Source organism: Filicampus tigris, chromosome 7 (assembly GCF_054856515.1).
Source record: "Filicampus tigris isolate MCC_2025a chromosome 7, RoL_Ftig_1.0, whole genome shotgun sequence".
Classification (NCBI taxonomy): domain Eukaryota; kingdom Metazoa; phylum Chordata; class Actinopteri; order Syngnathiformes; family Syngnathidae; genus Filicampus; species Filicampus tigris.
The window spans coordinates 9,230,859-9,253,705 of NC_141223.1; the positions used below are offsets into that span (position 1 = coordinate 9,230,859).

Below are 22,847 nucleotides of genomic sequence, written 5' to 3' on the forward strand. Positions count from 1 at the left end.
CGTACAAGTCTGTCTTTGCGACAGTGACTCTCCTCTAAGTTTGGCTGCAAAGTGAGCAGAGGTCAGCTGTCACAGGAAGTAAATGAAACTGAGTTAACTGAGTTAATTCTTTTAATGCATGATCAAATTTTAGAACATCAAATGTTTCAAAAAGTACGTTATAGAACGTGCAAAACATAAGGATTCTGCCCTCCCTGAGCAGACTGAGTACAGTTTGGCAGATAGTGAACAGTCACTCAAAAAAGCTCCAATGTTGCAGGTTTCAAGCCAATTATTACACTCCAGTTGAAGTTAACTGGAAAACTAAACACACAAAACAAAGAGCATTACACATAGTGCACCTTCGAACATAAATCACAGTACAGTACTTTGTTTTATTTCCTGAACCTAGTTAGCTCGTGGCTAATGCACAATGAAAACACCATTAACTCGCTAATAAATAAAATGGTCATAATTCCCAAATGGTTAAATGTCATATTTTTGTAAAGCAGTCTGTACTTGAATTGCATCATGATTGTTTTATTTCAAATCCAATACAACTATATAGTCCTGTACAAAAGGCAAAATCATGAAAACTTGTTGTCCGTATACTTGTCAGGTCATGTCATCAGCACCGCTTATCCTGTACTGGGTTGTGGGTAGAAGCTGGAGCCTATCCCAGCTGACTTCTCCCTGAACTGGTCACCAGCCAGTCGCAGGGCGCACACAGACACCGTCACTGAGTGGGAGTCGATTCCCACACTGCCCGCACACAAGTCAGGTGAGTGTACCACGACGACATCAGCAACTGTCTGAATACTCCTTCATCTTAATGTACATTTAACAGTAGCACCATATTATAAATCAGAATTGATGTCAAGCTTGCCGAGATTGAGTTCAATCTTTATGATTCGGCTGAACTCTTTTTGACTTTGCTGATTGTCACACATGTTGCGTTTTGCAGACTTGCATGAAGATGTTTATTACATGCGAGCAAAGTCATATGGAGTTTATCTGTTGTTTGGTAATGCTCAAAAGATAATAAGGTTCAGTGCTATGTTACCTTCCGTTATCAGGCTTGAGTCAGTAGGGGCGAACTGACTGCAGTCAGCGTGGTGGACAAAGACAACGAGGCGTCAAGTCGCTTAGCAATCGGGGCTCTATTTATTTTCTGATCTCCTCTACTTCTCACTCTCGCTCACACCAACCCTACACTTTCGGGGTATTTTCCCGCCACTCCAGCACACGTCATATGCAACATAGTGGTCTCATGCTATGCCTGTAATAGATATAAGGTCGTCTTCCTGCTGACCTTAACATTGAACAGATAAGCAGAATATTACAGACATAGAATACAACATTTTGAGACATCTTCCCTAAATTAATGGCCCTAATGCAGAGTCATTTTTGTTTTTTATTAATTAATGTTGGAATTTCAGCATAACCTACCGATGTATTAACTGGTAGGTTATGTTGAAATTGTATTTTTAATAATAAAGTCTAATTATTGTCATGCATGCATTTGCAAGTTTACTACTGTATACACCGAGCGGAAAAAAAAAAAATCAATGAAGGGATTTTGTTTAGTACTCTGTAAAAGTGTAACTTTGTGAAACCATGTTTATCCGAGTTTAGATGTAGCTGATTTATTTACAGATTCACTTATGTTTGAGTCTAGAACCTAAGCACAATAATGGTCTTGTATATTCTGTGATGGTATGTGGAAAGAAGCCCCAAACAGAACCACACCACACATGCGGACTTTTATATGAATCGACTAACAATGCCGCTTGCTCGTCATAGCAAGAAGTGAAGTCACTGGCGGCCATCTTATGTTGCCACTCGCTAAACTCGCCTAATTTAAATACGTTGATTTCTCGGAGCCGTTTTCACATTATTTTCCGTCTCCACAGCGAAAGTGTATAGAGTACCGTTGTCCCAATAAATCTGGGAGAAGCGCTAAAATGCACCTTTCATCAGTGAGAATGTGATTATAAATTTTCCCTCATAAGGTATATCTCCAAGTTCTACTCAAAGATTCGTCTGCATCATGTTGTCAGAACCATAAGCAATGAAATGAAAGCAAAGCCCATCAGTCCAACATTTGCTGCAAAATGGGCTGCCGTACAACAACTGGCCTGCCTGGAAGAACAACTCCCCGGCAGCATTTTTGAAGATTCTATGCCCGTGGCGTCCATGCTGCAGACAGAAGAAACGGAGGAAGAAATCATGGTTTCAGATCATGATTATGATCCCAGGCAGACCCTGGGGGTCGATACTGAACAGTATATTGGCTCGAGAAGATATCCGCTTGATCACACCACCAGACGCTCCGCAAGACGTTTCACCTCAAGTTAATAACATTGAGATCTTAAAGAGACAGTGTGTCGAATTTTTTGCCATCTAGTGGTGAACTAATAGACTGTAACGTCCTAACTTCGAAGCGCATGCATTTTGAAGCATGCACATTACGGTCCCTTAGAGAGATCACACTTCGCAAGCCTACCACCAATTTCGTCGGCAGAGGTGCAAGCAAAATGTCATCACAAACGACTTCCAGTTTTAACCTCAAGTGACGAAGTAAGTGCACTGCATTTGTTACACATGCGGTAGTCATTTATCCAGCAAATTTGTGATTGGGTGATTGTCTCCTTCAGGTGTCCGTAGCAGAAAGATGGCGAGGAGACATCCTCCTGAAATAAGCAGCGACATCCCTGAAAAGACGTTACTTAGATGGCAGCATATCGTCGCTGTCCGGTGGAAACCTCGTACTGCCAAATATGGTCAAATTCATTTTTTTTTCTCCACAAATCCATACTAATATTCCGTCCCCACTTCGTTTGGAATTTTTATGCAATTCTAGCCAGTTTAAAGTGGCGCAAATAGCAAATACACAAATAGGAGCACATATACAATGCTGCTCTTGAACACAACTCATGTTTGATAAGTTAATGTATGTTTGTAGACGTGTGGCAAAACTGGTCCGTGTGGCATAAATGTTGCCTCTATTTAACGCCTGGGGCTTGTTTTTTTTTTAGACGAGTGAAAATAGTAAGGTTCAGTGGATTAAGTTGGCTTGTTTGTTTAATATGGATCGATGTGAGGCTTCTTTGTAGAAGAACCCTCAATCGTGTGTCACGGAGGTAATTCTCCGTTTCATTTTAATGTCCACTTAATAGATGCTGTTAGTTGGCTCATGGTTTTATTTATAGCATCCCTCATGATGAACACAAATACATTGCTTTTTCTGCTGTGTTCAGTTGTCTATTATCCTCTATATCAGACCTGGGCAGTGTAAGGCCCCGCCCACAGTCTCTGATCACCTCTCACAGTGACCCTCCATGAAGTCAAAGTAAAATGTAAAATATGTGTTGCTTTTACTTTGAAAGTTTTTGCTTTTTATATGCACACGTGTGGACGCTTGTCCAAGCGAGTTAGCGAGCAAGTGCTACGATTTGTGTCTGCAGTGTTGCCAACTTAGCGACATTTTTGCTATATTTAGCAGCTTCAGACCCCTCTAGCAACTATTTTTCCCAAAAAGACACTAGCAAAAATGACAATGCTAGCAACATTCTCATTTCCTGCACGGTGCAGGGAAGAAGGCCAAGAAGATTTGGCCTGCTAATATTGTACACAACTCTACAATTTCATACACTATGTACGTATTGGGTGTATTATCGTAAAAGTAATCACTGTATCATTATACATCACTGTCAATAATATACTTCCTACTAAACTATTTGGGAGTCCTGACTAGCATTGGCTAATATGAGTTGGTTGGCGGTTGGTGCATAAAGTGAATAGTCTGACTCTTTGGTCTTTCACTTGTATAGCGCTTTTCAACCTACAAGCACTCAAAGCGTTTCACACGGACTTCTCATTCACCTACTGATGACGCAGCGTCAGAGGCAACCGCAGGGTTCAGTATCTTGCTCAAGGACACTTCGACATGTCCCAAAGGCCGGGGATCGCACCACTCTACCACTGAGCCATGCTCCTCCTAATGTTATAATTTTTCTAAAGTCTAAAGGGGTAACTTTAATGGCCGCTTATTATAATAATACTTGTAATACTATCATTTCACTAATTTATAGCAATACATACCACATACACATAGCAATTTATTGAAACAAGACGATGCGTTTATTCTAAGTACATTACAAATAATATCGACAAAGTTTAAGTTGCCATGTTGGCCCTCGGCAAGCTTTCCAGTTTTTCATGTGGCCCCTCTGCAAAATTAAATTCCCACCACTGCTCTATACCATATCAAGAAACATGATTATTTTAAAAGGATTGTCTAACAGTAGTTAAACACTGTCTGACTTCAGTCACAGATGATAAAAACCATAAAGGGAGTCAGCAGAAAGTCAAAGGGGCAAATACAGTGTGTAGAACAGATAATACCTTTTCACGGATTATTTTAGGGCGCAGGGTTACAAGGATCAAATTTTTCACTGTGGCAAATTTCAAATGAAAATTTTTTTTTTGCAGTAAACAGCAGAATTATTGTAAATAACAACACCAATTAGCACCGAAAGGAAATCTGTTTAAAATTACAACTTACAAAAAAAAAAAATCATGTAGGTGAAGTATTTGATGACCTGTGTGGCAGCACGCTGAGCACAAAGGAGGAAGCGTTTACACGGCTGCCTCTTATCAGCACATTTACATCCTTGGATTAGTGTCCCCTTAGTGAGAGTTTGCATGTTCTCCATATCTTTAGTACAGATTGTCTCTATTCTACTGCACCAACCCATGACCATGAACAGGACAGGAGTCATAGAAAGTTCATCAATGGTCTCTTCATCAATTCATTTTTTTTTCTTTTTCTATTATATATGGTCAAATATGTTATCGCATACTTTCTCATAATAGTTTATAGATTTTTATTTATTATTATTATTGTTTATTTTACATAGATGACGTACATGACATAGATGACAACACGCATATCTTACTCCTCTCTTGTAATTTAAACCTTGGTGTTCGTATTTTTGTTGCTCAGCCAGCGTTAACGGGCCTGGTGGACCCGCTAGAGTTTGGGGTTTTCAAAACAACACAAATGATTTTCTGTTAAAATACTCAACAGATGTTTACTACATCCCAATTGCAAGTCATATGAACAGCAACCACTGTTAATATTTTCCCTTTTATCATTGTTGGATCACATTTATGGATTAACGTGCCACTCCTTTTTAAAAAAAATAACATAATAATACAAAAAGAAAATCCCATAACAGTGTGTTATCACCATGAGGAGGTGTCAGATATGCCTTGGGTCATTTTTCTTTTGGTAAAAAGTGAACATGGATCCGCACGGTGGACGACTGGTTAGCAGGTCCGCCTCACAGTTCAGAGGTCGTGGGTTCGATCCCCGCTCCGGCCTCCCTGTGAGGAGTTTGCATGTTCTCCACGTGCCTGCTTGGGTTTTCTCCGGGTACTCCGGTTTCCTCCCACATTTCAAAAACATGCATGGTAGGTTGATCGGACACTCGAAATTGCCCCTAGGTGTGATTGTGAGTGCGGATGTTTGTCTTTGTGTGCCCTGCGATTGGTTGGCAACCAATTCAGGGTGTCCCCCGCCTACTGCCCGTAGACAGCTGGGATAGGCTGCAGCACGCCCCGCGACCCTTGTGAGGATAAGCGGTATCGATAATGGATGGATGGATGGATGAACATGGATCCCACAGACCTGAACAGTTTACAAAGGTTAAGTAATGACTGATATCTTTCCCACAAAGGATACGTTGCACTGAGAATGGATGAATGGATCTTTATTACAACTACTACTTCAACTACTATTAAAGGACCAACGACAGCACAGTAACCACTACTGTATATGCAGGTATCAAATAGGCACATTAGGGGAACTCTTGAAGCTCATTCAAGGGAGAAGGTAACAAGTGGAGAATATGCAGTACCCTTTTCTCTTCCCTTTATCCCTTTGTTTCTTACGTTGAATTGAGAGCTGGGAACATGCTTTTCCAAATTGATCTAAACACCATAATATTTCAGGTCACTTACTGTATGTGACCATCAATCAATAATAGTCAATTAAGTACCGGGTAAATGTATTAGTTGTCGTCTTTGAAGAGGTCGAATGACTATGCAGTTCTTTATTTGCCTCGAGGTGGATGCACAAATGAATCTGCTTCACATTCCCTTGGAGTTACTCTTTCAAACAAGTAGAACGGATTAAATTGTGGTGACTTTTCTGCTGTGGAAACACGATGACTTGCAAATTTTCGAATGGCTCAATTGTGTTTCATGAGTTTCAAGTCTAAATTGGACAATACCGTATGAAAGCTGCAGGATATGGAATTTTTGTGTGTGTCTATTTCAGTGATCACATGTCCAAATTGATCCAAACGTCTTCAAAAATGTATCAACGGCAACAACAAAAAAACAACTAAACCGTCATATGGAAACACAGTGAGTTGGCTAGTCAAGACCCATAATGACCCATAAAGTCTGTTAAAGCTAAAAATTTGAATTCTTTCCCAATTGCATATTATGAAGGTTGAGAAATGTTGTCATTGAACCAGAAGATATAAAAAGAGCAAGATAATGCTAAATAATTATTACTACACACAAAAGCAATCCCCAGAAAGAAAGTAAATACTGTAATATAGGGCCCTATGTTGGTAGACGGGTGTCCGTGCGCTCGGCGTAAAAACAGGTGTAACTTCATTTTTGTGCTGGTGCAAATCTAGTTTGTGAATCCTGTAGATGCGCTATACCTCGCTGGGCATTCTGGCTGCCGTGCCCCTGACGCATCTCACAATTTGGTGACAAAAGTAGACAAAATTTTAGACTACCTAAAAGCAGGTCTAAATGGTGGCGCAGGTGGTGCAACGCGATTTTGGTGTATTTGATCGAGGCCTAGTCAGACAGATTTGGTGCTCTGTGGACGTGTGGTGGATGGCATTGTAATTCATTCATAAATATGACAACAGCGTGGGACAATCGCTCTGTATCATTGTAGAAATCAGTTCACTGAATGCATTATAATCATTATAATCTTAAAGGGAAGTCCACCCAAACTTTTTTTTCAAGAATATGTTCTTTGCAAGGGCGGTACGGTGGTCGACTGGTCCGCCCCACGGTTCAGAGGTCGTGGGTTCGATCCCGGCTCCGACCTCCTTGTGTGGAGTTTGCATGTTCTCCCCGTGCCTGCGTGGGTTTTCTCCGGGTACTCCGGTTTCCTCCCACATTGCAAAAACATGCATGGTTTTTGGACACTCTAAATTGCCCCTAGGTGTGATTGTGAGTGCGGATGTTTGTCTCTGTGTGCCCTGCGATTGGCTGGCAACCAATTCAGGGTGTCCCCCGCCTACTGCCCGAAGACAGCTGGGATAGGCTCCAGCACGCCCCGCGACCCTTGTGAGGATAAGCGGTATCAATAATGGATGGATGGATGTTCCTTGCAGGCCCACTAGTTGAAACAAGGCATTCTGATTCATATTGCGTTTCTGGAGTGAGTCAAGATACAAAATACTGTACATCGGTTTTGATCCATCTCAGGAGGCGGCCATTTTCTCATTTTCTGTAGACGGAAAATTACATCACAGTTGCTCAGGCCTCAAGTAAAGACCAATCACGACTCACCTGTTTTCTGAAGCTGAGCCATGATTGGTTGTTACCTGAGCCCTAAGCAATTTTGATGTCATTTTCAGCCAACAGAGATTGCAATTTAATGATGCGTTTCACTGTTAGCATTAGTACTTGGCTAATGTAGCTCTGTTTTTAAAAGTATCTGTCATATCGCATATTGTCTCTTTCCTGTGAAAAACACTTACTGGGTATGTCCAATTTAAAAAAATAATAATGATAATTTTCATGTTAATGCGATGTCTGTAAAGCGGAAACACTATTCACGTGAAATTAAAAAAACTGAAAAAAAGTGTTTTTCACATGACAGCGACGATATGTGACTAAGGAATATACATTTTTAATCCTGAGCCGCATTTATCTATGTTATCATTTAGTTGAATAATTTATTTTGATTACACATTATCCAAGTTACCATCATCACAAACAGTATACTTTGCCTGATAAATATTTTTATGTAATTATATTTTAAGAAATGTAGACAGTCATGTCCAGGATGATCTCTTTGGTGGTGGTCGCAACTCTGACCCTGCATGCTGACTTGAAGTTGTTGAGTTGGAGATGGAAGCAAACACTGATGACAATGTCGATCGACGATGAACACATGCCCTCAGATGGACCGCCTGACTTGGGGGACGATGTCAATGACGACGTGGAGATTGAAACAGAGCCACGAGAAAATGACAACATAGAAATTAAAATACTTGACAAAATCATGAGTGCTAAATTGCATAAATATACAACACATCAGAGTATAATAGACATCAATTATTTCACCGAGTATCATTTGTAGGCATAACATTTATTATTCAATATCATTGGACGCTATGAACAGGCAATACTTTTTGTGTGTGAAATTGTATTTATGTACATCAGTTTCAATCAGTTGAAATCTGATTTCTGACACCACACATGAAGAATTTGCACATTGTTTGAAACATTTTCTAGGGATGTCAATTCATCTAAAATCAATTTAAACTGCATAAAATATGCATCAATGTAAAAAAAATAAAATAAATTAGAATCGATTCGCAACACCATGTTAACGACAGACGCTCTAAAATTATTTGGCGCTAATTTTTCTCGCAAAAATGCCTCATTTCCCGCTGGAGAAAAAATGATCGGTGCCGAAGAAGGGTGAAATATGTTTACAAATCCGGTATTTCCTTTAGTATATATAGGTAGTTTCATAGTATTAGTGCAACTCAGCATGGTGTATTGTTTTTTGGTTCCATTTTAAAATGCACTAAACATTCAGCAATAAAATATTTACATCCACAATTCAATTTCTATTACTGGTACTCCACTAAAAACAAGTCAGGAATGCTGGTACAACCTGCACAGTTTAGTACAAGTTGAATGTACTGTCATCTTGTCTTTATTCTTTTGTACACTACCTTAAAGAGTTCTAGCTGTAAGATACTGATATAGTCATATAAGAGCAGCAGCTTGCTGGTGCGATTATGCCGCCATTTACATATGATCCGATTAGTCAACTAATAGCAACTCCTGTTGGTGAATAGTCGACGAGCAAAATAATCGTTTGTGACAGACTTGACACTTGAATCTGGGCTGGGCTACAAACACGGTATACTACTTATGAATATGTAATATTTGTACCAAAAAATATGTAAGGACAACAACACTCAGTAAGATGTTAAAGCGGATAAACCTCACTTGTGTCACTACATTTCAGTTTAAACTAGTTCACAGTATAACAAAATAGCCCTCTGCGATATGTCTTCACTATATAAGAAATCATGCGCAATATTTTTTCTTTTGCATTAAACACTACTTGTTTTTTTGGTTCTGTGAGAATACTTAAATTAATCAATAAAAATGGAGAGGACAATTTAGCAAGAGCTATTAACAGTATCCATACAATACATTTTTGTCGACGTGCTAAATTGTGGGTACATAGACAGATACGTTGAAAACAGAGCTACATTAGCCAAGTACTAATGCTAACAGTGAAACGCATCATTAGATTGCAATCTATCGCCGTAAGCCTGAGTCCAAAGCTATTATTTGAGACAGAACAACTTTATGGAATACATATTAATAAATTGGATATACACGTTGCTGACTTCGCCTGCTGTGAAGATGTGTCTCCTGAGCCGCTGGAAGCGCCGTCCGATCCGCTCGCGTTCGCGCGGGTTGAGGAATCGCGGATCGTTTAGTTCCCCTTGGGACTGGCCTGTGTTCTGCGTGACGTCATCCTAATTTGCATCTTGTGCAGATTCGTCCTCTCAAAGTGATTCGTATCCTCAGCTGGCAATTCGTGCGTAGTGAAGATTCGTAGTCGTAGAAGCAGAGAGTTGTATTCACAAAACAATAGCACTCACAGTTTAAATTCGTACTCACAAGAAAAGAAGTCAAACCCTCACAATTTTGATTCGTACTCACGAGAAAAAAAAAATCAAACCCTCACAATTTTGATTCATACTCTCAAGAAAAGAAGTCAAACCCTCACAATTTTAATTTGTACTCACAAATTATTACTATTACGGATACAAATCGTTAATCACGCATATGCCTTTTTAACAGCGATCTTACTCCATACGAGCAGAGGGGAGGGACGCAACATATGGCTGCTAAGCATGAGCTGCAGGTGATCGGATGTTTTGATCGGCAATAAAAAGACTTTGATGGAATATTCCGACCACCGCAGTCGGTGTGAACATAGCATTGTCTGCTGTGTGTGTGGAGTTTGCGTCTTGTAATACTGTATATGCCATGAAAAGGTACCTCGTGCGGGGAGCACGGCCAAAAGTTTCAACACAACCAACTTAATCCGACATTTGGTAGACTATGGTGAGTTTACGAGGCTCACTGCATCGAATAAAGTCAAGGTGGACACAGCGCAGTATAAGTTGCATTATTGCCACAGGGAGATTAAAAGATTAACAGTGACTTTTTTCTCGTTGACAAATGCACGAGATAGTTTGTCTATGCAAAAGACAATAAAGTTTTCGAGTCGTTTCAATTTAGGAACTCTTTGAATAATTTCTTCAAGTGAAGGCTGCATGTGACTATTTTTTTCTACTTTGATTATATTCGGAAACATGCAATGTTTAGGTGGCATGTTATTTATTTGACTTTTTGCATAATTAAGTGTTTTGAGACTGCTGATTATTTTGATCTGTTAAAAACTGTGTTACTAAAAGTTGGTAAATTTAAGTTTTTCAGTTATCTTTGTGCCAGCAACGGTTTTGTATTTCTTCATGCTTTTGAAAATATATATAGATTTTTGTCAAAATTACGGCAATAATTTTTTCAGATAATATTGCATATCAGCAATCACCATAAATAAATGGAAAAATATACAGATATTCCATGTGATCGGAATCGGTATCGGCGATCTCACTCATGCATGATCGGTATCGGTGTCATAAAACCTGATCGGAACATCCCTAGGCAGAACCTATCCAGTTATTCTACTACTTGTGCGTGTAAACAATTAATTTATTAAACCAGTGGATAAGATACTTTGTATATTTGCTGTGGGTTTGTTAAACTGGGTGCGTTACGCCTTACATAATCACAGTGGTTGCGGACTTATCTGGAGTACGTCCCTGGGGGACTGTACTGTATAAAACTGAACACCAGTCTTTCAGAAAGTGCACCCACAGGAGGAGCGTGCAGGGTTTTGACACTCTGACCTGATAAAAAACTACAGCAATGAATACCACTCAAGACCAGCAAAACAAGACAGGTAAATCATTTCCTTTATCAGGAACACATGGACGAATTGACGAGATATACATTGTGTCTTGATATGCTTTTAATGCTTTCCTCCAGCACTTAAGAAACACATGTCAAAGAAGAACATCAATCATTTCACAGATGTGCACGGTCTACCTTGCATAGAGAAGATTGTGTGCACAGTGGGGGATACTCCACATCCGATCCAAACAAACATCACGGGCAAATTCCCCGAATGGATTAACGGCAGTTTCTTGAGGAATGGCCCGGGGAAGTTTGAAATCGGAAACCAGAAGTAAGTACAATGCCTTGAGAAAAATCAATATTACGCAGGTAATGATGGCATCACCTCCCCAGGTTCAACCACTGGTTTGATGGCATGGCTTTACTTCACCAGTTCAAAATTTCCAAAGGACAAGTGACTTACAAAAGCCGCTTCCTCTCCAGTGACAGTTACCAGGCCAACATTGAAAATAACCGCATTGCTGTTTCAGAATTTGGAACAGTCAGCGTGCCAGACCCTTGTAAAAACTTTTTCCAACGCTTCCTCTCAAGATTTGAATTACCAAGTGAGTGCTTTTTCTAATAGCAGAACACTACAGCTACACAGCCAAAGTAAAGATTTGAAATCATACAAACCACCGATTATGAATTCAAAGGATCTTTTTTTCTGTGTTGTAATTTGGAAGCTTTTTATATTTCCTCTAGAGCCCACAGATAATGCCAATGTGAGTGTTGTGACTTACAAAGGCGATTACTATGTAAGCACTGAAACAAACATGATGCACAAGATAGACCCTGAGACGCTGGAGACAACCCAAAAGGTAATGATGAGTTTAATTTTACAATGGATGAATGCATGGATGGAAACTTAAATAAATACTTCTGCTACTACCCAGCAGTGCATTGCCAGCCAGCTATTTCATTGGCATTGGCATATAATGGAAGGTAAAACCCATAAACGTGCTAAGAAAAATCTTTCATTGGGACTGACGGGCTATTTCCACTGTAAATGAGAATTAAAGAAGTAAAATACCGGTATGAAGTCATTTGTAACAGGATAACGTTGCATGTTTAAGAAGTGTTGCCATTTTAGAGAAAAATGGCCTCTTTTGTTGGGCTTGTTTGATATTCTCACCGGAAGCGTTACATGGTTAAAATCGAATCTAAAATCTAATAATAATGATCAATATAGGGCAGGTCTAAAGAAGGCAGTTCCCAGTCTAGACTCTTGTTGAAATAAAGCTTTTTAAAAGTTAACGCTTTGTCTCTCTTGAATCTGTATCAATTAGGTGAACTGGAGCAATTTCATTGCTGTTAATGGCGCCACCGCACACCCTCACACTGATCTTGACGGAACAACATACAACATGGGGAATTCATACTCCCCTAAAGGTGAAGGATTTTAGGTTTCAAGTTAAAAATCATTTTGCTTCATGACTTTCTCTCGTAAAATATGCTAGAAACTTTCTGTGTATGTACTTTCAGGATCATACTATAATATTATCCAAGTGCCAAAAACCAAAAACGACAGCGAAGAAACCCTGGAGGGGGCCAAGGTGCTTTGCTCCATTCCCTCAGCAGACAGTGCCAAACCGTCCTACTACCACAGTTTTGGTAAGCAACAGATCTACAAAATCCTGTGCTCAAGCCTACTTCAAAACGATGCCGCAGCACATCGTTTGTTGAAAACTACCGTATATGGTATATTTTACATCAAAAATCTATTTTTTGGTCCTAATTTTCTGGAGTTGATAAAGTTAAGCTTTTTCCATGTACCCACAACCCAACGATCCTACGAATTTGCTTCCCCTTTAGTTGATGGTGTTGTATTCCCTAAATCTAATGTCTACAACAACTATAGTAATATTTTACATTAGAGTGGTGTGGTAGTGATCGTTAGCTTCTCAGGAGAAAATATGGTGATTCAAGCAAATGCGATCTGTCTCATACACTATAGCTATGTCTGAGAACTACGTGGTATTCATTGAGCAGCCCATCAAGATGGACCTGTTGAAGATTGTAACAGGCAAGTTGACAGGAAAGAGCATCAGCAAGAGCTTCTTCTGGGACCCCAAACTCAAAACAGTCTTCCATTTGATTCTCAAAAAAACGGGGAAGGTGAGGTTGAATTGAATGATAGTCAGTCTTTCAATTTGCGTACCGTCCCTCAAGCACTTTTTATTCCTTTGTAATTCCAGGTGAGCTCCCTACAGTACCTTGCTCAGCCACTGACAACCTTCCACCAAATCAACGCCTTTGAGCAAGACGGTTATTTAATCATAGATATGTGCGCATCAGATGACGGCCAGGCAATTTCAAACTACAATATCCAGAACCTTCGCAAGTCAGGAGAAGATCTCGATGAGGTAAGCAAGTTAAAATGAAAGTCAACCCCCCAAAAATTCTTTAGAAGAATATGTTCTATGCAGGCCCACTAGTCGAAACATGGCATTCTGATTAGCATTGCATTTTTGGAATATGAGAAATCCACCTGTTTTTAGCCATCTCAGCGGGCGGCCATTTTGTCACTTCTGTCAAATGAAAATGACATCACAGTTGCTCAAGGTAACGACCAATCATGGCTGAGTTTCAGAAAACAGGTGCTGCTTAACTCACATTCCACAAACTCAATAGTAATCAGAATGCTGTGTTTAGACTAAGGCGTATCGAAGAACATATTATTGCAAATAATTGTTTTGGCTTGAGTTCCCTTTTAAATGAGCAACATGATACGTACATACATAATATAAGTCTATCCTACAGATGGTTTAAATACAATTATTTTTTTCTGGATGGGGACTACAATGACAATTTTTTTTCACAGGTGTATAACACACTTTGTAGAGTCTTTCCACGTCGCTTTGTTCTACCGCTCAACGTTGACGACGAGACACCATTCAACCAGAACTTGAACAGCTTGCCTTACAGCTCAGCCACTTCAATAAGAATCGGCAAGAAAAAGGTAGACTCCTTTCACAATCATTTCCATCCTCTGAAAAGTTGATCCTCACCCGGATCGCCTGAATGCTCGAGCCTATCCCGGCAGTCATTGGGCGAAAGGCGGGGTACACCCTAAACCAATCGCAGGCCTCATCTAACACACACACACACACAAAATATGCTTTAGCATTTCGGATTATTCCCCCAGTTTCATTTATCAAATAACTTTTGTTTGTGCAGATATTCTGTACACATGAGGATCTCCATCAGGAAGACCTTCATGAATACGGTGGTCTTGAGTTTCCTCAGATCAACTATCGCAAGTACAACACCCGCCCCTACCGCTACTTCTATGGCTGCGGCTTCAGGCACCTTGTAGGGGACACACTGATCAAGATGGACATCCAGGGTAAACACATGAAGGTGGGTGAAATTTAGCTCTTCCTTTCAGTGACACTATAGTGGCAAAATGAAAATTGCAATTTGAATTTACACGTTTACGGTTTCATAATTTTCCTCTACTTCCGCAAAGGTCTGGGAACAACCCGATCTTTATCCCTCAGAACCTGTCTTCGTACCCTCCCCAGATGGCACTGAGGAGGATGATGGCGTTATTTTGTCTGTGGTCATCACTCCCAAAAAGGTTGTCGGACATTTTTGTGGGGGAAAAAAAAAACATTCTTCCGTTGCTAAAGAAATCTCGTACAAGCCGGCTTTGTACAAGTGAAGAAGACTTTTCCAAAACACTATAAATCCATTTTGATTACTCTTAGAAAATATATTAACCTAGACCTACATATTTTCAAATATCATTATTTTATCCACTTGAAGTGTCTCAGACTGAACACCTTCAACGAAAGTTAAGACTGTCCACAATGAATGGCATAGCAAGATCTTCAAGTGCACAATTACAGTTTATATGTGCAGCACATCGTCAGAATAGGCCACAAGAAATAGCATTATTACAATTATACAATACTCACATTTAATGAATTGAAAAGTTTCATATAAAAAACATTTTCGAGTTGCAAATATCACAACATTTGCTTTTTGAAGTATTCACATCTAAAACTACTAATTATCTCTGTGTGTTTGTTTTCAGGACAAGTGTACATTCCTCTTGGCTTTAGATGCCAAGACATTCGAGGAGCTGGGCAGGGCTGAGGTGCCAGTTAACATACCGTACGGCTTCCATGGAACATTTAATGCCACAGCATAATCATTTGATGGTTAATCATATTTCATACTGCTCTAGAAACTGTGCTCATACTTTATGACAAGTATTATGATGTAAATGGTTTTGTCTGTATGTGCTTTATGACTGGGTGGTGACCAGTTCAGGGTCTACCCTGCTTCTCACCCAAAGTCAGCTGAGATACACTCAAGACCACCCCAAACCCTAGTGAGGATAAGCAGAACGGAAAAATTGATGAATAAGTTGTTTCTTCTTCACAAAGGAGGATCTTTTGAAAATTTGTTTCTAGATTGGCCATGACCTGTGGTGTGCCCCAGGGGTCGGTTCTTGGTCCTCTTTTGTTCAACCTGAATATGCTCCCTCTGGGTCAAATAATATTACCGGTATATATCACAGCTATGCAGATGATACACAAATTTATGTGTCCGTGCCACCTGACGACTTAATTGTGTCAGCGTCTGGAGAAAATGAACACCAGGATGACAGAGAACTTTCTACAATTAAATGAAGACAAAACTGAAATTATTCTGTTTCATTAGTAAACATCGAGAGAGTCGGGCTCTTAAAAGCACCGACCAAGTCCGTAGCCTTGGAGTGATAATAGGTTCAGATCTGACTTTCAACAGTCACATCAATGTTGTCACCAAATCAGCTTTTTAACATTTGAAATTTTCAACCGAATTAAAGGTTTTATCTCCCAGAAAGACCAGGAGAAACTAATCAATGCGTTCATGGTAGTAGACTGGATTACTGTAATGGCCTTTTAACAGAATTTCCCAAAAATAGTATTAAACAGCTACAGCTCATTCAGAACGCTGCTGCTAGAGTTTTAACTAGGACTAAGAGATCGGAACACATCATACCGGTTTTAAAGTCTCTCCACAGGCTTCCTGTCACTTACAGAATAATTTTTAAAACTCTACTGGTTGTTTACAAATCCCAGAGCGGTTTAGGCCCAGAATACATCTATGATGTGTTCAAAGAATATAAACATATAAACACATTAAAATAAGCAGGGCCCTCAGATCCAAGGACTCAGGTCAGCTAGTCCAGAGTCCAGACTAAACATGGGGAGGCAGCATTTATCTGTTATGATGCAAAAAAAAAAAAGTGGAACAAACTGCCAGTGGAGATTAAACTTTCACCAAATATAGACACTTTTAAATCCAGGATAAAAACATTTCTGTTCTCATGACCCTATGCATGAAATCTGCACGGTATTTTTATTTTATTTTTTACTTATCTTGCTTTCAATCATTTTAATCTAATTATTCTACGTGATTTTGATTTTCGTAATTCTTAATGTTTAATTTCTCGTGCTGTAATGCTTTTGATGTTTTATCTAAAGCACTTTGAATTGTCTTGTGCATGAAATGTGCTATACAAATAAACTTGCCTAGATAAATTCTTGTTTGTAAACCATGTACTTGTTTTTTAAATAAAATAAAAACCACTGTATTGACAAAGTACAGGCTACTGTATTTATTCTGGGGTTTTGCCTAACAGTAGGGAGGTACTTGACTAACTTCAGTACAGGCTTGTAAACAATTTGTAACAAAGAGTGTGTCTCCACCTTGTGGTTGTATGATAACCGTTGACAACTGATTGTAGTTTTAACATTTGACATCGAAATTCAAAGACAAAAACACAGAGGAAATGTTTGAAATTAACTCAGCTGTCTTCAAACATAGGTAGGCTATAACAGAATGAATATTACAATCATAGCAGTCATGGTATTATTATTGCAAATGGCAGTGGCACACACACGTTTAGCCATTTGCAATTATTTGACAATGTGAAACCAAACAAGTGCGTTCTGAGAAGAAACATCTAATATAGTATACATATTAAATAGTAAAGATACATTAATGTAAGCAATTAGTCACAGAAACGCCATATTATGAGATCAACTTTACTGCAATGTCAACTACAGGAGTGAATTAATTTCCTATGCCCACTTCAAAGACAACAAAAAAAGATTAAGTTATCTTATTTCTCTGTCAAATAAAACATCTCATGTATACGGTCCATGAAGCCAAATTAATCTTATAATTGATCAGAAATCTGAACCAATGTTTGCTTCAGGTGATTCTTTTTCTCTTTAAGGAAGGATTCAAGGTTATGGGCTTCTTGCCAAAGGCTCTCCAGCTCATTCCTTTGAGTGGTATCCATTGCTGCGCTCTCACTGAAAAAAAAAAAAGGAATTTACTACAATGTAGTATTACTAGGTAGATAAATGATGAGACAGCAAAAATGTGAATATTTTATGGTTACTTTGTTGAAATACAATTGTATGGTGCGGATAACATGATTGCATCCATCTCAGGGGGCGGCCATTTTCCCACTTGTTGTCGATTGAAAATGACATCACAGTTGCCCAGGGCTCAGATAACGACCAATCATGGCTCAGTTTCAGAAAACAGGTGAGCCGTGATTGGTCGTTACCTGAGCCCTGAGCAACTGTGATGTCATTTTCAGTCAATCGAAGTGACAAAATGGATTATTGCCACCCACTGAAATGGAGTGTGGTCCTGCAAAATACCGTTTCACAACCTCCTAACCCAACTCTTTCCAAAAATAAAAATATGTAAAACTTAACTCACAAGAACTTCTCTGTAAAACTATCTATATTCAGACCTACTTTATAACCTCTTAGCTCATTAATTAGTTGTTGCTCTCAGCCTGACTAACACATGATTCTCTCTTTGGTGCAGACCGCCACCTGCTGTACATATACAGTCAATGTAGTCTACTCAAGGAAGCATGCCTTCATCACAATACACGAGACGGGCGGGTCATGTTTACGTCTCTCGTCAGCAAAACGGGCGTCCGTCAATGAGGGACTGTGAGGTCCGTCGAAACTTGACCAGGTCAGTGATATTACACAGACATACAAAAATCCACTTCCGTCTGTGCTTAGTCCATCTTTTTTTCCATCTTTTTATTCCCTTCCTATCATCTAACATCAGCAAAACAGGTGTCCGTCAGTGATGGACCAGTCCGTCAGACGGCATGCCCACCTCTTTTTATTTACGGTATGTGTACATTGAAGTCATTATAAATCCAGATAGTCAAGAAATTGTACAACAGCAGGGATACAACTTATGACAGCTGTTTAAGTGACCTACCTTAACATATTGGCAAACTTTGAAAAAAGCACGCTGATATCTTCACATGCACCTGCAACAAAAACAATAATTAATGAACAATAGAAGAATGAAGCTGAAATGTAGGCATTTTGTCAGTCAACCAGATGACCAGGAAAAAAGTTTTGCCTCGCTTATAATTGGTTGTTGTATTATTATGCTATCATCCTGGGACCGGTTACCAAATAACAAATATCACATGTTGAAATTCTCTTTTGAGATCTTTCGGTATCAACAACTTCAATCAAAAATCATATTAAGGCCAAACTATTATTGCAATATTTTGGGTACTGTATTACACAAACATTGTACCTCCATTATGTGAGCCCTGTCTAGAAAATTATCTGATAACTTTGGTTTGTACAAATTGCGTACCTCCAGCTGTAGATTCAAATGAATCAATTTTAGGTGCTGTTTCGGTATGACCTTTCTTCTTTATTTGTGATGATTTTGCAGTATTTCCACAAGTTTGTTCCATCTGATTAAAATAGAAGAAAAGCTGATTTCTAAATAAATTTTCATTCCATCCATTCAACGAAGGAGCTCCACTTACCTTCTGGGATGTCGTATAATTTGGTCCTCTACTGTGTTTTATTCCCTTTTGTGACATTTATGTTACTGTAAGTTAAAAATACATATAGTGGTTTTACACTTATTCGACATGCTTACCACAACCTAACTTGTTTGGCTGGAAGCTAAACCTCATTCCATCACTTTTATGAGTTAACTATAAATGACTTAAACTCCACTTACTTTGCACTGTTATCCAATGTATCATTAGTCTTAAACACAGCCTACTGTCGTCAGTGTCACTTATACTACACGTGTACCACATGAAGATGCTGTGTTTAGGGATAAATCCCTAGCTTACCTGCTTCGAGCTAGTTCAGATACATTTGGGAATTTTTGTACTTTGTACAAAACGTGAACGGATTTTCCCCCCCGAAACTTTAATATTCCCCGAGAGACGGGAATATCCTCGAGAAGTTATTTTACTAGTTTGTAAGTCATTACACAGTTCTTAAAAAAGTTGCTCTACTGTATTTTACTTAGAGGCACCCGCTCCTCTGTTGCCTTCAAAGCACCTCGAAAATATCAAAATCTCACACGAGTTTAAATAAAACAGCACACACTATTACATGTTCTGCTTCCTGATAATCAGTATATTTACAATTTTTGATTCACACATCTGCCATAATGTGCCATCATCAATTCATCATGTACTACCAAGTGTACATGGAGTTAAGAATTTGATGGCAGTAGCAAAAGTGACTTTTTCATTTTGTCACAGACCAGAGCAACAAAGACACTTCATGTTGTCTGAGTAATTAAACGCAAATGAAAACATATTAGTGGTAGTGGAAATTGAATGGTTGTAGATTAATGCATCTTAACAATGACTTGTTTTTAAGACTCATTTTACCTTTACACATTAATGGATTTGAAATTTGCTTCACCTTAGGTTTTACAAAAAGAGCATACTTCATTCATTGTGCCATTTACAAGTACAAGACACTACAGTGTAAGCTGTCCTTCTGTGCATCCATCTGTATGTATCTCTTCACTTAGGCCTGTTAACTACAGCTAGCATTTGCAGGTGGCCCAATTCTCTGCATCCAGCTGTTGTTACATACCTGGCCTAAAGGACAAGTGACAGCACGTAAAAAGGTGGCCATCGTGTTGATTTGCAGTTGGGAACAGTTGACCTCTGTGCATTTTCTTACTTACATGCTTCCAGTTGTATTACTTGTCAAGGTTTGATTTATTTTAAATTAAACCTAATTAACGTCAAAACATAATCTATATTTATGATATAGTACAAGCAGCTGCTGTGGACTCACAAAAAAAAGGAGGAATGAGTAAAATCAAATGGAGAAAAATCTGCTAGTCGCCATTGAAGTTCTGAGGAGCTGCAGTTATCTCACCTAACAATCGTGCAGGATAACATTGGGCAAGCCCAACAGTTATATCCCTTAACATTGCAATGTATATCTTCCATTCTGTTTATTGTAAGATGGGGGAGACTGCAGACTCACAGCACAGAATACAAAAAGGGTCACAAAATAGCCCTACCTGAAGATTTGCTAATACAAGTACTCCTATAACCTGAACACAGAAGTTTAAAATATACACAGTAATACTTGATCATCTGAAAACAGATATATATATGATATATATATCAGTACTTCACTTTTGTGTGTGCGTATTTATGCCTCTATTAAATCATTGTTTCTCCTCCCTCTCTGTGCTGTTTGAAACTGTAAGTGACAGCATTTAAACAAAAGTAACCTAAGTGGTTATTAATCGTGATGTAATGCTTTGTAGTGTATTTTGACCAAAGGAGGTCAGATCTTTTACAATGTTTTTATCACGCAAAATAGCAGAACAGATTCTGTGTGTAAACGGTAAAACAACTTTTGCCACTGTAATTCTTTACATTGAACATAACAAAACAGGAAAGCTACTATGTAAGACAAATTTCTCTCCTTTCACAACCATGTCATGCGATTTTGACACCAAAGTAATGGTCTAGTTCACTGCAGTGCATGACGTTGAGCGAAATGAATGCAGTTGCTCTGGACAATTTCAGTTTCGGGTTAATCAAATTACGTCCATTGTCTCCTCATTTTAAATGCTTCCTTATACCAATCTTGAGTGATTGGCATTTTTTTATTGCTGAACGTCACGGTATAAGTGAGACAAGCAGACTTAAATTTCACAAATGACTTTAAAAGGGTTTGTCTAAACTGTTCTCATAAAGGGGACAACTGAGAGGTGGATTCTCCTCACACAGGCGTTGTAGGACGACGCACAAAAAATGACAGTTGTTTGACCATTGATCATGTCGCATACTAATTTCCAAGACACTGAACATGATGAAGAGCAACAATAAAACAAAGGTGCAGTGCATTAACAAGGGCAGCCTCTATTTGTAGAAGGTGGGTTCTTTCAAAATCCCCACAGCTCCTGAACGCAACACCGGGCCCATCGCAGCCTGTAGAAGGAGCTCTTGGCTGGCGCTTACCTAACCTGCGCAAGCCAAACATACACAAACATGGCGTTACCAAAAGCAGGCGGGATGCTGTGTCCTCTTCGGCGTTCGCTTTACATCGTTATCCTATGGGTTTTAGGAATACATTCGTCAACACTTCATCTTCACAATGAGGAGCGCTTCATACCACAGCAACAGAGAGGATATTTTACAGTAGACGCAAATAAGGATTTACCAGACGCAGATGGAGAGGGCAACGCGGCTTCAGCTCTACGACTGGCCGCACTTGGTGCTGCTGAAGGCGGGTCAGACTACGGCGCCCTTCCGTCAAAGCGAAACCGCCGGAGCACTAGTGACTCTACTATGCCGAAGGTGTACGGCCAGGTACTGCGATGCATCCCGCTGGCGCTTAACACCACCTTCAATGATCCTTAGCTGGCACGCTCTTGTAAAATCATTCAAGCCCACATAAGTCACACCATTAAAGAAATTATGTGACTGTATGCACCGAATCCATAAGGAGCTCGAAATGCTTCCTGAGTTGACAAGGGCGCAAAACAACACACTTAGTATCACAACCGAAGACGTAACGTCCCTGATGTTTTTGTAACGTCACCATGCTCAAATGGCTGTCAGCTCTTAACCTGCTTTTTTTTTTTTACCTCGCCACTAAATGTTTTGATAGCAAGCTAGCTTCAGACGCAGATCTGCAACAACTGGGGCATTTTCCCACAAAAGCAGTAAATCATCAGATGCCATCAAAAGCGGCTGAGAATGCTTTTGAATGATGCTCGCGCTTATTTGGCACTATGACTTATTTCACAAAATAATACCCGTGCTAGTAGATAAGGAACACTTCTGATAAACATGGAATATATTGAGATATCTTTGACTGAACATGTTTCCTAAGCGTTTGTATTACGGTGACTGTCACAACTTAAAAATGGTAAGGCATATGCCATATGGCATTTTAAGACAGTGACGAACCTTCCTTCCTTGCCTGCCTACCTGTATTTCAATCCCATCAACAATTCACAATGTTCACGCATATTGGTGAATTATAGTGAAATTGAGAACGTCAAGGCTGCATGGTTTGATTACTTTTACTGTATATCATTCCAACCTTTTAAATGTATAAAGGTGTACAGGTGAAAGCAGTGGCTTGTGAAAATTTTGAACTTTGAACTTTTCGACTTTTTGCTACATTTAAGGCTTCAAACAAAGATATAACATTTTTAGTGCTGTCAAGCGATTAAATTGTTTTATCTATTTA

The 22,847-nt window shown here is 39.3% G+C and overlaps 2 protein-coding genes and 2 long non-coding RNA genes across 5 annotated transcripts in view; 3 read left to right on the top strand and 1 right to left on the bottom strand.

Moving 5' to 3' along the window:
* Nucleotides 1-603: 603 nt before the first annotated feature.
* On the top strand, nucleotides 604-7,014 carry LOC147144698 (uncharacterized). The gene is made up of 3 exons (XR_015087484.1): nucleotides 604-760; nucleotides 1,992-2,559; nucleotides 2,637-7,014. It is a non-coding gene; the product is annotated as an uncharacterized LOC147144698 (long non-coding RNA).
* A 1,377-nt stretch (nucleotides 7,015-8,391) lies between these two features.
* On the top strand, nucleotides 8,392-16,827 carry LOC147144699 (carotenoid-cleaving dioxygenase, mitochondrial-like). Its single transcript, XM_086035415.1, has 12 exons — nucleotides 8,392-11,308; nucleotides 11,395-11,593; nucleotides 11,656-11,867; nucleotides 12,007-12,122; nucleotides 12,591-12,693; nucleotides 12,787-12,915; nucleotides 13,259-13,419; nucleotides 13,500-13,667; nucleotides 14,126-14,263; nucleotides 14,482-14,664; nucleotides 14,774-14,884; nucleotides 15,344-16,827. The coding sequence occupies exons 1-12, from the start codon at nucleotides 11,275-11,277 to the stop codon at nucleotides 15,458-15,460; spliced, it is 1,671 nt and encodes a 556-aa protein (XP_085891541.1). The 5' UTR covers nucleotides 8,392-11,274; the 3' UTR covers nucleotides 15,461-16,827.
* Nucleotides 16,828-17,527: 700 nt separating this feature from the next.
* Nucleotides 17,528-22,149, bottom strand: LOC147144700 (uncharacterized). Its single transcript, XR_015087531.1, has 4 exons — nucleotides 21,810-22,149; nucleotides 19,454-21,612; nucleotides 18,565-18,616; nucleotides 17,528-17,621 (listed from the first exon to the last, which is right to left on the bottom strand). It is a non-coding gene; the product is annotated as an uncharacterized LOC147144700 (long non-coding RNA).
* The window catches only part of sorl1 (sortilin-related receptor, L(DLR class) A repeats containing), a 52,162-nt gene continuing 50,899 nt past the window's right edge, over nucleotides 21,585-22,847 (top strand). For both annotated transcript variants that reach the window (XM_086036333.1, XM_086036334.1), the window contains exon 1: nucleotides 21,585-21,958. In XM_086036333.1, coding sequence (XP_085892459.1) covers nucleotides 21,638-21,958 — 321 coding nt within the window. In that variant the 5' untranslated portion in view covers nucleotides 21,585-21,637. The remainder of the gene's footprint in view (nucleotides 21,959-22,847) is intronic.